Source organism: Pagrus pagrus (assembly GCF_965226575.1).
Source record: "Pagrus pagrus genome assembly, chromosome: 1".
Lineage (NCBI taxonomy): Eukaryota > Metazoa > Chordata > Actinopteri > Spariformes > Sparidae > Pagrus > Pagrus pagrus.
Genome location: NC_140185.1, coordinates 26,585,504 through 26,602,659, shown reverse-complemented (window position 1 = coordinate 26,602,659; position 17,156 = coordinate 26,585,504). Strand labels below are relative to the sequence as shown.

General features: G+C 43.0%; 1 protein-coding gene across 1 annotated transcript in view; it reads left to right on the top strand.

Moving 5' to 3' along the window:
* elp4 (elongator acetyltransferase complex subunit 4) overlaps nucleotides 1-13,707 on the top strand; it is a 55,768-nt gene extending 42,061 nt beyond the window's left edge. The window contains exon 10 of the mRNA XM_084352251.1: nucleotides 12,872-13,707. Coding sequence (XP_084208377.1) covers nucleotides 12,872-13,000 — 129 coding nt within the window. The 3' untranslated portion in view covers nucleotides 13,001-13,707. The remainder of the gene's footprint in view (nucleotides 1-12,871) is intronic.
* Nucleotides 13,708-17,156: the final 3,449 nt, after the last annotated feature.

The window sequence follows — 17,156 nt, the reverse complement described above, 5'->3', positions numbered from 1 at the left end:
TGCGGATGTGTTGGGTGAAATTTAGCAAGAAATTATCATTTTCTGAATCACTTCACTCTGCTTGCTCGGTGTTTGTTTCATTCTTTCTCTTTCTCCGTCTCGTCTTTGAGCTCTTTAAAAGACTTGGAGCCCCCTGCATGTTCTTCTTTTTGCTCCTTTTCTCTGTACTTTTTTTTCATCATTATCCAACAGCACTTTTCTGTGCGTGCAAATGCTTTCTGAACGGCGTCCTTTCTTCCCTTTCAGGCTGGATGTCATTGTTGCTGCCTGTGGGCTGGGTGTATTTATTTAGGGGTAATTGGTGTGTGGATGAGTGAGGTAATGAGGTGCATCCACACTTGGCTGCTCCCCTCCCTGAGAGCCTGAGACAGACGTAGCCTAGCTGGGCTCCGGCTTGAGCTGTACCACACTGATGTCTCCTCGACACAGGCCAGAATGGCTCTTTCATACCCAGGTGGACAAACACAATCACTGGGGCTGATACCTCAATGAGGCGTCTGTAGTTTGAAGTGGTGTGTGTGTGTGCGCACATATCCTCGTGTGTGTTCATGTGCATGTATTTGTGGGTGGAGAGGGAAAAAACAGCGCTTGGTTGTTGGCCTGTCTCTGTCTTGAGTCCTTGTTTGTCTTGCGGCTTGTGTTTGTATAAGTGATTTTCCCTGTGTGTTTGTAAGTGCATGTATATCAGGCTGAGTGGGTGTTCAATGGAGCTCAAGGAGGACCTCTGGCTCTCATAGCCCCCTGCCAACCTCAAACTGCCCCCGATGTCCTGCAGAGTTACCTAATGATTTCACTTACACCTCCCTTATCTGTCTGGCCCGTGTGGCAGCAACCGTCTGACGCTTCAGCCTTTACATGCCATTTGCTGCCTCATATCCTGTGAAATTCAATTGCACAGCTCTAACTGTAGCCAGTGTAGGGGGATCTCCCTTGCTCTCTCTCTCTCTCTCTGTCTCTCTCTCTCTCTCTCTCTCTCTCTCCTCTCACACTCCTTCTCTCTGTCTGACATCTCCCATAGTTGTAAATACAAACATAAACAGTTCCACCATTACACTTTTTTCTCCATATTATCGCAGTGTAATGCCGCCTTTTCGCGTTTTAGCTCTTTAAAGTTGGCTCTTTATTTTCACCCCTATGTGTTGGGAACCGACTTTAAATGAGATGCAGAAGTTTTAAAGCAGGAAGCTTGGATGTTCGAGGCTGCCCACAGGTGTTCGGCGGATAATATTATGCATAGATTGTTTTGTTGTTATCAGGGTAATTGGTGTAGACCTGCCAGCCTTTGATAGACACACAATTACTGTATGTGATGCATAAGTGGACTCATTTTAGGGCAGGATTTTGAGTTGCTAATGGTGCATTATTCAGCTTTTGGTCTGTCCCCAAAAGTGCCGGGCCAAATCAAACACGCCGCTCCAGGGTAATTGAGGCCCACTCCGCACCCCCTGCAGTGAGCAAGGCAGAACTGTAATCCCCTGACAACTCTGACTTGGCCCCAATCTGGCAGGCCGCCCATTTCCCAGCAAAATGCCTAACTCGACATCGGGGAGAATGAAGAAGCTGATAGTCACATTTGGAACGCTTTCCAATTTTGTTACTCTTTTCAACTCGGCAGCAGCGCTCTGCAGCCACCTCTGTACTTACCCTCACTTTTTTTATTTTCAAACTACACTTTGTGGAACATAATTGCACACTAATTACACTCCGTCAAACTAATATTCTTACACATTAGTGTCCTCGAGCTTTTGTGGTTTTGTGATCAAAGGTTTTTGACAAATAAACGAAACCACAGAAAAGCTTTTATTTTTCTTCTAAAGATGTTTTGCCTGACGAGTTTCAGGAAACTACAACAGAGTGAATCATCAGTAATTACAGAACATTTGAGCAAAAGTTTGGAGTGAGTTTTGGACTGAAATTCAGTTGCAGTTTTGTCAAATTAAGAAAAGAAATCATCTTTATTTTGAGTGATGGCCAACCAACTAACCAACCTTCTAAAAAGTACAGATCATTTTGCTTTATTGTAATATGAATTATTAATCACAACAGTTTGTCTTACTTTGAGTGCATGAAATAGTTTGTCTTTGTGCTTTAAGAAATGTATTTCTACCATAGCAGTAGTAGTATGCAAAAATCGTATCTTTGCTCCCTTTTTTTCAAAGATGAAAAAGCAAAGTACATTTTAACAGCTAACAGTTGTAACATGTTTGCACTTTTAGGGAAAATAAAAGTGTAAAAATACAATTTCCGTAGTATTCAGTAGCATTCTTTATCTTGTTGTAACAGGTTGAAGGAACAGATTGAGTCTTTAGTATTTTGTGCAGATGCAGATTGAAATCCTTTAAATGCCATTTAGTTTGTTATAATGCAAATGTGTTTTCTTATAGTTTTTTTTTTTTTATGTTTTGATGTGTTATGTTTCTTGCCATTCTCTGCAGTACCACCCTTATAGGGGTCATTTGCAGGGAGGGTATCACATGTATTAACACTGTCTCCCTGATTTTTAACTTTAGCATGCATCCTCCCCAGGCCCTGGCTCACTGTTTTAATGGCTTTAGTAATGCTTCACAATTAACACTCAGCCAGCGCTCCAGGTTAGGTAATGGCTGGTTTATTTCAGGCAAAATTAGAAAACACAAAACAAGCATTCCCCATCACCCACAGTGCTTCCAGGACCTAGAGGTTACGGGGAAAATGGAAGGTGGTGAATTTTTTGACAGGGCAGCCGAGGTGATGTCTCATTCCCTCTGACATCTTGAACACCCTAAAGGTGGCTTTGCCAACAGTCTGCCCAGGAAGCACCTCACCTAGCTGTGGCTAAATTTACACAAACCACCTGCCCACAGGGAGCGGACTGGAGAGGAGAGCAGAGGTGGAGGTGGGGTGGGGGTGGAGGGCAAATAGGGGAAGAGAGAAGGAGGGGGGCCAGGAAACTGAAGTGTGTCTCTGTGTCAGAGGATGCAATGCATTATAAGCGTTATTGCCAGATTTAACAAAACATAATGCTGTTGAGAATGAAGGGTATTCAACTCAGCTACTTATTAGATTTTTATCTAAGAGGTTTTGCCGTTTCAGCATTTCTGTTCAGTTGTTGTCCCCATCGGATCAGATTTTCCTTTCTGCATGTAGTCTCTTGTGCTGCAAGTTTTCATCAGAGTGCAGACAGAGAATAGGGCAGATATGGGTTTTCCAGAGTATCATCGGGAGTTCAGTAGATTAGTGGAACGAAGCATTTCAGCTGCATGGCTGTGAACGAGGTGACCCTCATTTCAGAGTGTCACAAACAACAGTGGTCCAGTGATGATGTGTAGACGTGAGTATTACCACATCCAAGGCCTCTGCAGAGTTAAATCTAAAATATCTACTTCTAAGGCCTTCTAATGTTTTTCACCAATGTTTTATTTGTCCCTAAGCAAACTCATTTCTTTTTTATTTTGAGCATTTTATCCTCCAGGACATTTTAATTTTACAGCAGTAACACTACTAGTTGCTTCTTGCCTGTTGACCGTCCATGTGAGAATAATTGTAACAACTGTTCGTCTGTAGCACCAGAAGTTCCTGTATGTCTCATCTTACTAATAGAAGTTCCCGGTTACGATTGTCTATCACCCAAGTTCTCATATTGACACAGCTTTTTTAGTACCAAGTCCCAGACTGACTTGTTTCAATAGATTATTTTTCTGTTGCGACATAAATTATCGTTAATGTTTATATTGCCACACTTGAATGAAAGCAAAGACTCAAATCGCGCCCTTTAAAACTGTATATTCATGCGTCTTATAAATTCGCTCAAAGGCTGCATATATTGAAGCTCTCAAGACGGACAGTCGAATAGATCGGTAACAATTCTAGATGCTCCCCAGTGGCAGAGTTCAGGCTGTTTGCCTGTGGGCTGATGTGGAGTGAATGGCCTTAGAGGCTCTAGGCTGGTCTATGTGTGGCCCGGCTGGTCCAAGTCAGCAGTAATGACTGGCTTTGGCCAGCATGCCTGTTAATGTGAATGGGGTTACTCTGGGCAACACCTTTTCAGCTGGGTCCTATGAAGTCCCCAGTATGGTGGTCTTTGTCCACACAAGGGCTGTCCTCTCAGCAAAAAGGGCTCCTTTTTTGTGAGGACTATCAACTGGTGATGGATTATACCCACCCCCCTTTATTCATCCGGCCAGACTAACAGACACGGATGCATGCAAACATATACACACTCTCACACATACTCAAACCACAAAGACATCAAAAGTCTTACAAAAACCTTATCTCACAAAGTTGTTTCGTAGATAGTTAAGACGCGCACATACAGATGCGCACGCCTTTCATTAACTAGGGGTGGGAATCTCGAGGCACATCACGATGCAATTCCCATTGAGAGAGCTAATGTGCAATTATTAAACAATTATCGATGCGTCAAAATTTTGTATTTCTATTCATGATTTATTTTTTCTCAAAGTGTGACTGCTTTCTACTTTTAAAACATAGCGTATTTGTAAGGATCCATAATTAAAATAAACAGATGAATTTACTCTCATTATCTTGGCCCACTCTCAGCCATCTTCACCAAACATCAAGAAGTAGCCTAGCGTAGAGTGTAAACATGGCGCATATTTTTACGTCCGTCACGTTTCCGATTATTGACTTTCCTGCATTGAGACATAATCTTTCACAAAAGCAGCACAATGCATCTAAAAATCTAACTGTTTTCATCAACCCCTATCATTAACTGTCCCTCCTACATGTAGACCAGAAGGTAAAGTTTCTTCCTGATTAATCCTCTCTTCCTCTCTAGAGTTACAGAGAAAGTGTTGTTGCATCTTTTTTCTTCAAGTTGTCTTGACTGGTATTTCTGTTTACTTTCCTTTACTCTCTCATGGAGAGAAAAAGTTGAAATCCTCAGAGACTTGAGACATAAGAATCCTAGTCTGACTCACCTGAGTTGGACTGTTGGTATAAGCCTGCCATTTGACGGCCATTCTAGCCGGTATTCTCCTCCCCCTCCACTATCTGTGTGTTTGCGTTTTCCCGTTCCCGTCTCTACAGGAAACACCAACAACAGCCTAGTCATATTCTGCTTTGTGTATTTCCAGTTCTGGGTGCCCCATTACATCCTGGTCTTTTGCTAGCACAACAACAGACTATTTCTCTGTGAGAGTGGTCGCCCCCGCCCCTCCCAAGGGGTCATCCACATACCCAGGCTGACACAGTAACCCTCAGACGACCTTTTGCTTTGCCAAATGTTATGCCTGTAAACTGCCTGAACTCCATCACAGCGCAATCGACAAGGGAAAAATAGGGTCTTCTGTTGGAGGGAAGGTTGGGTTCAGGAAACCCTCGTTGTACTAGCCGGCTTTGTGCGCTCATGTTGTAAATACCTCTGTTTGACACATGCATAGGCAAGTGGCACTGTGCGTCTGTCTGTTTTTGTACATGGGTGTATGCACTTGTAGACAGAGTGCAACACTGAAAAAAAATGAATAATGTATAACCAAATATCCTTGGCAATGCTCTGGCTTTTATTTTTTGGTGACTGAAGCAGTGACAGAGCCAGTGTGGACAGTGATCTTGGAAATTTGCTTATTCGCTGTGTATCTTTCTAGCTTTCTTCCAGTAAAGGAAGTCACTGCTCCCAGCCAAGAAATAGTCCTAAGTAAATCCTGTCAACAATCACAAATTGTTGTTTTTAGACTTTGGTTTATGTATGAATTAGGCAAACACAATATAATGTGTTAGTTTGCCTATTGTCTCACATAGCCAGAACAATGGCTGCACCAATTATCATTCCACGAAGGGGGAAAAAACATTCTTATTTCTTTAAACCAATCACAATTGTCTCAAGTAGTGCAAAGCCCAGGATGCAGCAACAGTCCCCCTGCAAAATAGTGTTGGGGGAACTTGTTTTGGTGGAACATTTGCACGTGGAGAGATGGATACATGTTGTCCATGTTTCTTTCCACATGCATTAAAATGGCTAAAGCCCAGCAAAAGAAAAGGTAAGAACTGCTGGCTTGTTTATGTTTCTACCGCAAGGGTACCCTATCTGGATTAGAGTTTGGGTAATTTGCCATTTTCAGTGTATAGGTTGCTAGCTGAGATGTTGTTGTTGTGTCATGGATTTTGAAAACGCTAAAATACGGATAGCAAAGGTGGGGAGAACGCCACTTTAATTGTCAGCCAGTGGCAGTCTTATACCCACTGTCTACATCCAATTAGCCTGCTATAGAAGTGAGTAGGCAGATTTCATTATTATTGGAAAGAGTCCAGATGATTGCTTCAAGGCTTTCTGCTAAGCTAAGCTAAGCTAACTGGCTGTTTGATCCAGCTTCATATTCAAAGGAGAGATATGAGATTGGTATTAATGCAAGTGATTAAGGGTATTTCCCAAAAAGGTATAATCATTTGTTCCTGACATTGTCCAAGTGTCACTTGATTTCTCATACTGTTCTGTAATGTGGTATATCAACCATCAAATTGGCCTTTAATGAAGAAATGGGCTACTTTGCATGTAGACAATTGTATAGTGTGTTAAGCTATAGCCTTGTGCAGATAAAAAAAAAAAATGGATGTTTTGAATATTTCACCCAAGTGTGGTTATTATAGCAGGGCATCTATACAGCAGTAGAAAACCTGTGTTTACCAAAAGTGTCAGTGATGTTTTAACCTGAGGACGTTTACATCAGAGTAATGGTTTGAGGGGTAAAATGTGTGTTTGAGGGGGTGGAGGGCACAAGAGGTCCCCCAGATATGCTGTCATAACCCATGCAGCCGCGCTCTTTGCAATGGCCCTATCGGTAGTGAAGGCAGCACTTAGACATGTTTGTACTCTACGCCCTATATTCCTCTCCCTTTCTCCCCAGGCGCCATGTCACTCCAGGGGCGGACCAGCACTCTCTGGCTGTGCCCAAGTCCATAACACCAACCAACCCCCCCCCTTACTACCCACCACCACAAGGGTCAATGTGCCCTCGCCCCCTCACCCTGAAATGCCCACGGTCCATACCAACACTGCCCTCCAAAGAGAAACAAAACCGAACTGAAAAGAGACAAAATGGCCCCACGCTGCTTCCCCTGTCAAAGCTCTTGACAGGCCCGAGCAGGGGCCCCCCAGAGGAGGGTTCAGTTGAAGATGATGACGACGGAGATAACAAGTCAAGTTGTTGTGTTACAGCGCAGTTACACTTTGGCCCTTGTTTGTCCATTTGGTTATTCAGAAGCATCGCGGAGCTAACTGATTCCCATGCATGTCATGTTTAGTAACATGACAGATACTATCAAATGCTGTTTTGCATCAGTCCATGGAGCGTGAAGGGTAAGTGAGGAGCTCGCTATCCAAGAGAACAGGAATAAACATTCCATTAGGTATTAAAAAACCCAGAAATATTGTCAGCTAATCAATTTCCTGTTTGGACATGCTCAATTCTAATGAAATTCAGTCAGTTATTAGTCCCTTCCCATTCTTCCAGTGTTTGGGAATATAATTACACACAAAATGCTTACTCATCCTTCTGCCTGCCTGCTGCCTACTCTGTCAGATGCATTAGCCATGAAGCAGAAGAGATGAGGAAGCCTGTGTCTGTATCTGTCTATCTGTCAGTCCGCCTGAATGTCTGTATGCCTGCCTCTCAGATTATCCTGGATCAGGCAGCAGGTGACATAGCGAGCAGGTGACCACCACCCAATTACCAAAAAGAAACTCGAGATGAGCCCCAGCGTGGTTTACATTTGTTTCTTTCTTCTCCCCTCTCTTATGAAATGTTGATTTTACAGCATGCACGTCAACAGGACAGCACAGAGTTGGAAATTGTACCCCTTCTTACATGTTTGTAAGATTTTTTAAATTTTTTTAATACGTTTAGATTCCTAAATTACAAACATTACAAGCTACTAAAGCCACTACTCATAGTGAGGGCTGCCGGGAGAAGGCTCAAAATGCCCTGACAAAATAAATGTCATATTTATTGAACAAAAAGAATCACATAACTTAGACACAATGAGGAAGATGGGTGTTTTTAACAAAGAATTTATTTTAAAATGACGAAGTCTGAGGGATAAAAACTTCCCTAGTCAACAGGTTATACTTGGGGCAAGGTCAGGGATCGTGTTGCACTCTTTGTTACCACAAAAAAAGAGGAAGGAAGAGCTTCTTCTCAGCTTTTGTTAGGCGTAGGTGGGCTAGAATTACCAACATGATGGGATTTATGCTGAGTTGTTTCTGCATTTTTCTGGCAAGGTGGCGGAAGTATTCTCTGAAACTTGAAATGTAAATGCGATGATAGTTTGCTTCACCGATAGAAAAGCACATCCCCTCGCTGTGTTGGGTTTTGGTGTGCTGAAGTTAATACTCGCTCCTGTAGGTCCACCAAATGATTTCCCACACAATGCAGTGTAACTTTAGAGGTGTGAGGGATTACGGCACTGGGAGGTGATTTAGCTTGGTTTAGTGACTGGATAGACCAGCAAGTCTGGGAAATTTCTACCAATTTCGTTCTGCCACCATTGTGACCCTTGGCTGGTTGTAGAAATAGGACTGCAAATGGAGGACATTGACCTGGTGTCAGGGACAGACGTCCACATTAGTTTACAGTGGCTGCACTGCAGCTGTGCCGCTCGGGGAAATGGAATTGGCAAAAGGTATCGCCTCTAATGTGACCACTGTCTATACTGGACGTGTAGTATATAAATCTATTCAAACTTTATTTTTATAATCCTAGCGAATTGCTCTGCATCGAAACAATAACTGGCATTTTTTATTCATGCATGGCATCATGTAGCCAGATTGCTTTGTCGACATTTCTTCCGTGATTGTAACGACTTCAGCTTAGTGATACAATGTTCAGTTTCTCTCATTTCACTGACTTAATAGAGCTTATAATATGCTGACCATGTTACAACAATGATTGTGTTAAGTAGGTGTTTATGGTAAATATCGTGTCACTTCCATGAGCATGTACTAGCATGGGCTAATCTGATTGGAACAGCCAGACCAGTCGTCATGTGTTCCAACAAGGTGTTGGGTTTCCCATAGTTCTAAGCTGTACAGTGACACGGGCCATTTGAAAGTGTGGCTAAAACCCTATGGAAGAAATGACTCGTTAAATTAGCACCTAATACTCCAGTCATTAGCAAGCCGTTACCACCAGTGGAATGCCTTTGATGGTGCTGCTTTGTGTGAGTCGGTCCTGTTTAAGCTCCAGTTGGAGAAATTTGTCCATGTGGATCCTGGAATATTTTGCGCTTATGTAACATTGTAATACTCACAACCAAAACATGATGACAAAAACAGTGATTTGGTGCCTTTTCTGAGCCACGACATGCTGATGTGATATCCACCAACAACCTCTGCTGTATGTGGAGATTTTGGACGACCGGTTACAATCAGCATGAAACGCAATATTCCTTAAGAACCGGGTCTTTGGGGTGTTTAGTAAGCCGAAGGGGATTGTCCATTGTGGGGTGATATTGGTAACCCTCTTAGGCAAAGCTAGTCCATGGGCCGGCCCTGAGGGCTCATTTCAAGTGCTTAGCGCTCGTTTGGAGCTTTGTCACCCCTCACCCTGTTGCCAGCATGGCCCCAGCCCCTCTGGCTGTGGAGCGGAGCTGAACCACAGACCTTTACCCCTGCCCGCCACCAGGGAGGGAACATCACAACTCGAACACACACTCACACAAATAACTCGCACTAACATTGTGGCACACATCCATTTTCACTCCACCCCAATGCACCACAACCAATGGTCTATTTTCCCGCCGTCCACTCCCATCCAACACCCCCCCTCCCCTTCTCGCTCCCTAATTTTTTTTTCCTCTTTCTCCACCCTCGTGAAGGTTGCCAGGCAGCAGAGAAAGACTTCACACACACATACACCCCACTATGCCTCTGAGGGTTTTCCGGATGTCCTTGTTTACATCATGGAGTGTGCAGGTCGCAGGGAAGCAGACTCAGAGCCTCCCTGGTTATGTCTGTCTAAGTCTTAACTGACCTCCATTCATTTGGTGTCAATGCAAATCTTCACGGCAGCCCCGCAGTTGGCCCGTCACTGCTGAAATAGGTGCACTGCAATTGCATCATATTTGGGTCTAAATTTCAAAGTCAGGGTGCAAATGATTTATAACTACTTCTTGGATTGTCCTCATTCAGTCTACTCACATTGGCAGAGGTATGAGGTTAGTTTATTTGGAGTGAAACTGACTCTAAAGTAAGTTTTTATGGCCTTGATAACCAATAACCGCTCTGATATTGGCTGTCACTGATGTGCCGGATGGTTGTTGACTGTTGCCAGGCTCTGTTTTCCCTCTGTGTGTGTCAAACCGATCGATTGGTTTTGTCTGCCCCTCCCTCCAACTTTGATGTTACCATTGATTGTTCTCATCTGCCCCTGAACTCAAAGGTTAGAGGAGCTGAGCTACACTTCTGGATTGCTTTGACCTTCGCTCTGCACATGCTCAGTGGGTTCACGAAGCCCAGAGCCAAACCAACACGGTGTAGCCAGGCCCGTGGGTGCGTGACAGCCAGACAACGGTGTGATGTCTTTTTTTTTTTTTTTTACTCACCCACTGAGGATGATGTATATGTGATTGATTTTTCTCCAACCCCTCTCTCTACCGTGTTTCCGCTGCAGTGCGCTAAGCAGGACTGAGTCCAGGCTTGATCAATGCATTGTTTTTCTTTTTCAATCACACTCGAGTGAGCTGAAGACACGAAAGGTTACACAGGTGAGGTTTGGCAGGGGTGGAGGCAGAGCTTCTGGAGGCCCCCTCAAGGCCAATATATGAGTTTGCATGGATGTTTGTGTGTGTGTGTGTGAGAGAGAGAGGGAGGGAGTCAGAGTTGCATACAGAGAGAAGTTTAACAAATTTATCATGTGCGTTTCCAACAACTTGATCATTCCTCAAGAAGTTAGTTCAGCTTATTTGGAAATCTCTAGACCTCTCCCACAGTGGGAATCTTCCGCCCTTGCCTCTATAAGTCCTTTGTAACCTTACCTTTACCATCTTACATTAAATTACAGGTCCTTCACAATGTCTCAGTGCTCACCTGCCCCAGATAATCTGCAGGGCCGCATGAAGACTGCTCCTCTTGTTTCCTCTACTTGCCTGACAAACGGTCCCCTGACACACACACAAAGGCAACAGAAAAGAGACCATTTGCGAATGACGCGCCTCTTACCCGTTAGCCACAGTCACAGGAGCACAACGCCTCGTAGCAGACACAATATAAAAACTTTTGCAGTTCAGACTTCCAACGCACCTAAAAATGGAATTAAGAAATGGGAGGAAGTAGTCTACCCTAGAGGGGTAAAGAGTGTTGCGTAGTCCTGAATTATCTCTTAGTAATAACGATGTTAAACCCTGTACCCAAACACCTAGTCATTAAGAAAAAGATAAGTATCTGTGGGAGTGGAGGGGCTGTCCCAAAGCTGCATGGCTGGAGGGGGTGAGGATGTGACGGGCAGGGTAGGTTTAGAGGGCTGGGGTGGGGTTGGGAGCGAAGGCTTTGGCCAGTGGGTGTCAGATGTCATGGCAGATTCTTTCAGGACAAATTACAGGGTTTAACTTCTCTTGTACCCGGGATGCCTGTATTCTGATTCAACTTCCTCTATAGACACTCGAGCGACAAGCTACTCGACATCATTGTCAGGCGCACACTTGACTCTGGAGATACTTCACCTCCTCTCAGGCTCTCAGCACCTCTTCAAGACTTTGTTCATGGAGTGCCACTGGCCGCCCTTCCTGCGGCTTGTGGAGAGAGCAGAGCAGTGTAGCCCCACTTAAGCTTTATAGCAGTTAGCGTGTTGGTGTTAGAGGGCTTTACATGAGTGGGCCTCATTAACCTCTTAGCGTCTTTGTGCTTTGAGTTGGCACAGGGCTGCTCCATAGATAAGCTTTACTACGAAACAGCTAAAAGTCTTGATTCTAATGACTCTTGGTATTAGCTGCGCATAATCTGGCCCGGTTGCCAGGATAAAATGTTAGCAATTAACGTTTCTGCAAACCACAGATACGTCCAAGGTTGACATTTATAGCAAACATGGCATATCACGTTTACATTATATGCTTATTAGCCAGCTGTTGCATCAAGAGGTGGAGGAGAAGTTGATGGCGTTATTACAGCCAACAACAAAAAAAGTGGGTGTTTTTAGGAGACCTGTAGATGTTTCCAGTTTTTTGTGGTGAACTAAAGCAGCTATTTTTCATGGGAAGTTGGACTACCACCATCTGTGATAGTGGCAAATGAAACGGGTATTTTAAGCCCAAACATGATGTTTTCCTAACCCTAACCTAGTCAATTTTTGGCCTAAACCTAAATTGGGCATAAGCACAGTGTTATGACAAAGAAAATCAACCTAAACAGACATAAGTTGCAACATAAAGAAGCATTCAGTTTGAACTTATTTGTGGTTTGGCAGAAACGTACTTCACTAACATTTATTCTGGTGATTGGGTTGGTTACAAACACAATAGGTCAACGGAAAGTGCAAACGCATCAAGATTTCACATGGACATTGTGTCTGAACGCACGCTTTCTCTCACCTCAGCTCATAAATGCATGCTGTTGTGTCCCATACACAACTTCTCAAATCACCCCTACCTCACACACACTCACACACACACATATTCCCTGTGATCTGTAACAGACCTAAAGCTCTCTGAAGCATTTAGCAGCACGCTAGCAGGTTTACTCCAGCGCTGCCAGTGCTGTGGGGAGTGCTGAAGCATCTAATGCAATTTCAACCCAACATGGGTCTCCGTGAATAAACATCACTGAAGTGTACCATCTACTGTATGTTGATCCACTGTAGTGCTTTCTTTATTCTCTATACAAGCTGATCTAATACCTCCCCTCCCTCCCTCTCTCCCCCTCCCTCCCTGTCTCTGATTTCTGTAGAGACTACATTTGCCTCCAGACTTGTCTGAGACGGTGAGTCGTGTGAGCAGGGGGGAGCTGGCAGGAGCGGCCACAGCGGCCTCAGCCTGTGGCTCCGGCTCTTCCGGCAACAAACACCTGGACTTCTAGAGCTCCCACACAGTCGCCACAGGCAACCAACACCTGGACCGCGGCGGCGTTGCCCTCTTTACCGCGGTGACCATGTTGTTCCCTCGCCCACATAATGTCAAGCGCGATAACCCTGGCAGCCATTACCACCTGCCAACTGTCCCAACCAGGGGTGAAGATCTAAACATCCACAGTACCTTGTCTCATTATGGACACATTTCATCCTATATGTCCTTTTTAATATAAACCCACATTCTGTGGGCTGATATTTGCATTTGTTAATTTAATGTATGTTATTGGCCTTGTATTTATACCCACAGTTTGCTTCTTTTTTTTTTACTCGCAAAAATTTGAGCCCCGTGGAGTTTCGAAATATTCCATGAAGGTATATGATTGGCAGAGGGACTAGTTCTGAACCCAAGTAGAAGCAAAAACAGAGGAATTATTTAAAATTTTGTACGTTATGTTTGCTTTTTGTTTATCTCTGCATCCGGGGATCTTCATTACAAGTAAAATGTAATCATGAAATGTTTTTTACCCTCTAAAGACTCTCGCTACTGGCAAACATTAAATAATTTAAGTGCAGCCTCCAAAGCTCCGGGCCTACTTTACAAAACAAGTCCTGCCTAGGTACGCTGTGTAATATACTAGGTTATTGTCTTGGATAATACAATGTAACAGGCTTCTGTTTAGCTAAATAAAAGAAAATAAATACACATTACACAACATATGCTCTTATTATTCAACGTTTTAATTTACTGTGTCTCTGGAGCAGGGAAAGTTGACTACCTGTGAGAGGATGCAAAGCAAGTGCGTCATGAGTGACTGATCTCTGGTCTGCCTCGCTGGTTTCAGGTTCGAATAGGGATGCCTCCACCTGACCCTGAGACTGTGGCGGTGAGTGACGTCTACCTCCAGTAAGCTGGAGAGCTGAGCAGGAATGTGGGCAGAGGGTAGGAGAGCTGGATTTGGGTGCAGGCTTCACACCTCATCAGGCATGTTTGCTGGATGAGCTGCTTTGCCATGACAAGCCCAAAAGAACAAATTAGGTCAAACGGTGACATGGAGAAACAGAGAAAAAACAACATGAAAAATTAAATGTTTCATTTCTATTTTCCTCAGTCTGCCTCTGTTGCCAGTTTGAATATTTTCGCCTGCGAAAAGTGGCAGTATTGGTAACCATCTGCAGCACGTGCTGGGAGAAGGTAGTGTTACCTGACAGTTTCATGCATGAATGGAGGCCTCTTATATCGGGTCTATGAGAGAGAGAGAGATGACATACACAGGTCACGTATACAGGTGAGCAAAAGCTTGTGTTGTCAAGATGAAAAAACACTTTTTTCAAGTTATTGTTGTTTAAGATGTGACATATTCAGGGTACACGTAGATTAAAGTACAGTAAACCCATTTTGGCTTTTGTTTATGTTCCCATACTTCTGGTGTGTTTGTACACAAGCCGCATCTCCATGTCAACACGATGTCAGGTCATGTTTTGTTCAGTCAGTTCAGAAAGTGGGTTATTATTTAAATTTGTGAAAACCAACAAGATTTTCTTCAGTTTCTTCTATGAACTTACATACTGTTAGTTCATAGAAGATACTTACTATAAAGAATGAAACCTCTCACGTTTTATGTACACAGCGTTCCTACGCGTGCTGGAAATCCTTGTAAATGCTTGAATTTTAATGTGGTATTTTCAAGGCCTTGAAAGATGAAGGGATTTTTTTCTTCACCCTTCTGTAGAATGATATCATGAAACATAATTTTGGTTAACATCTGATTTAAAGTGATGAATTGAAATAATGTTTTTTTAGTATGTATCTGTAAATATATGTATAATTTAGCACAGATGTAAGTTGCTGGAAAAACTTGAAAATGCAGCTTGAAAAGTTATTTTAGATGTGTTAAAGGTAGGAACCCTGTGTGCAATGACGACTGCATTTAGAAATTACTGAATTGATGTGGTACTCACATTCAGTGCTGATATTCAACCAAAGGTCATCTTTGTACACAATCAATTTACAAATATTAAACACGTAGCTTTGCACATTTTTCTAAATTTAAATTAAGGTTAACATGTGTAAGAACGAACAATAATATAGGCCCAACATAAACATTTCTGCCGATGATGACAGGTCGTTAAGGTGATGCTTTAATTGTGAACACTCGACATGAACTGACCAAGTAGTTTCCTTTTTTGTCTATTGAGTGTGTACGTTTTGACTTCAGGAGAGACTTGATGTTCTTTGCAAGTAGGTGGAACGATATGATCACACATCATTATCAGCATCGGTGATCAGCCTAAAGAAGTTGGGAAATGTCGGTATATCAGCAATATTCCAATATCGTGCATCTCTAAAAATATGACGTCTTACACCTGACCGATAGTGTTCTCCCCTCACATATAGTTTGTTGTGCACAGTTAGACAACGCTGTGTCATGATTAGCCACACATGCTTATGTAATAAGCATGAATAAGTAATTCGGAACAATTAATTTTAGCTTGTGAATACAATAAGTGGATCTTAAATCAGGTCAAGAAAGTATTTCCTCCTGTTCTGTGGGGTTTAAAAAAATGAAAGATCACATGTGGCTCTTCTGATGCCGTCATCCTCCTCACCTCACCCATGGTGAGAAACAGTACACTGTACTCAGTTTCATTCCAAATTATTGCTCAAATATCAGTAATGGTTTATGATTTGATTTATTGCGTATGATAAGGTATTTAAATCTACAGGGAAAAAGTAAATATCAGTATTACATCAAGGGCATTTTTTGTTAAATGACTTGTATTTTATCTTAATGAGATCTGCAACAGTAACACGGAAGATGAGCCCTCGGTGCTGCTGGCACATTTCAGAGGACCTACTTCTTGAAAGGCTCACTTAGCCTTTAGCGAATAAAGAAAGCCGTGGGACTGAGCGGAGAGAATACTCTTTTATAATCCTGTCTTTGGCAGCTGCCACTCATGTCCTATTGATTCCCAACCAAGGCCATAGTTGTTGTCCTACAGTAGCTTTAGCTGAGGTCCTGTGGGCTCTCCTACTGAATGGCCGCACTATTCAAGTAACACAATGTAGGTCAACACGTTCTTTTTTACCACATTGATTATCTCTCTCTGCCGACAATAAAGCAGACCTATCTTCAGTCGTGTTGTGTTGAAGATTAAACAATGAGGGCACCATATTTGTCTAATACAGTTTACAGAACACACAAAGCCACACTCTTATTGTATTGACACTGATGAGGGAAATGTTACTCCATGTTTGCAGAGTACACACTAAATAGGACACTGTGGGCTTCTGTTCTTCTGCTGCAGAACTCCAGATTGAAAAACACATCCTACAAAGTTCTCAGCAACTTTTTTTGCACAGAAACTTACATTGCCTGACTTTGTTCCGGGCGAGAATCGCATTTAAACCTTTTTATCCCGGAGCTGTGTATTATTTAGACCTCCGCTAATTGCAGTCTTTCTTGCATGTCGAATCACTCTCTGTCATTCTCTCTCTGTAATTATTAATGTTCCCCCTCTGTCTCGCATAACCTGTTCTCTCTTCCCCTCTCCTCGTGCTCTCAAAACAGTATTTCCTCCGCCTGTGTGATAAAATTGGATTAAATTAATAGAGAAGAAATCCTCTTAAAAAATCTGATTAACCTCCAATCCTCAAAGTTCTGATTGGACTATTAAATATTGAGTAAGACGTGTAAATTCAATTAATCAACTTCAGCGAGATGTTTGGTGCTGTTACATGCTGTGTGAATGTTACCTGACCTCACTCTCTCTTGAACATCCTTTCCTTTTAGATGCTCTCTCTCTCTCTCTCTCTCTAACACATCCCTTGAATCCACACACAGACACACACACACACACACACACAGACACAACCCCCCTGCTGAGGCAGCAAGTGAAGCAAAATAACTCACTCTGCCACACAATCGCTCCTTTGCCTCGCTCTAGGCACTGACTGCTTTATTCCATGACTTTTTTCTCTCTCCTCTCAGCTCCCTCCTCCTCCTCATTGGTTCTGTATTTTTTTTTTTTTTCATACCATCGTAACTCTGCTACAACAAGAGCCAGTGATGGTGAATTGCTTGACCTTTCTCATTGTGCGGTGGTGTTGTGCTGTGTGGTCTGTGTCGACTTGGTTCAGCCCCCATACATCAAGAGAGGTTTGTT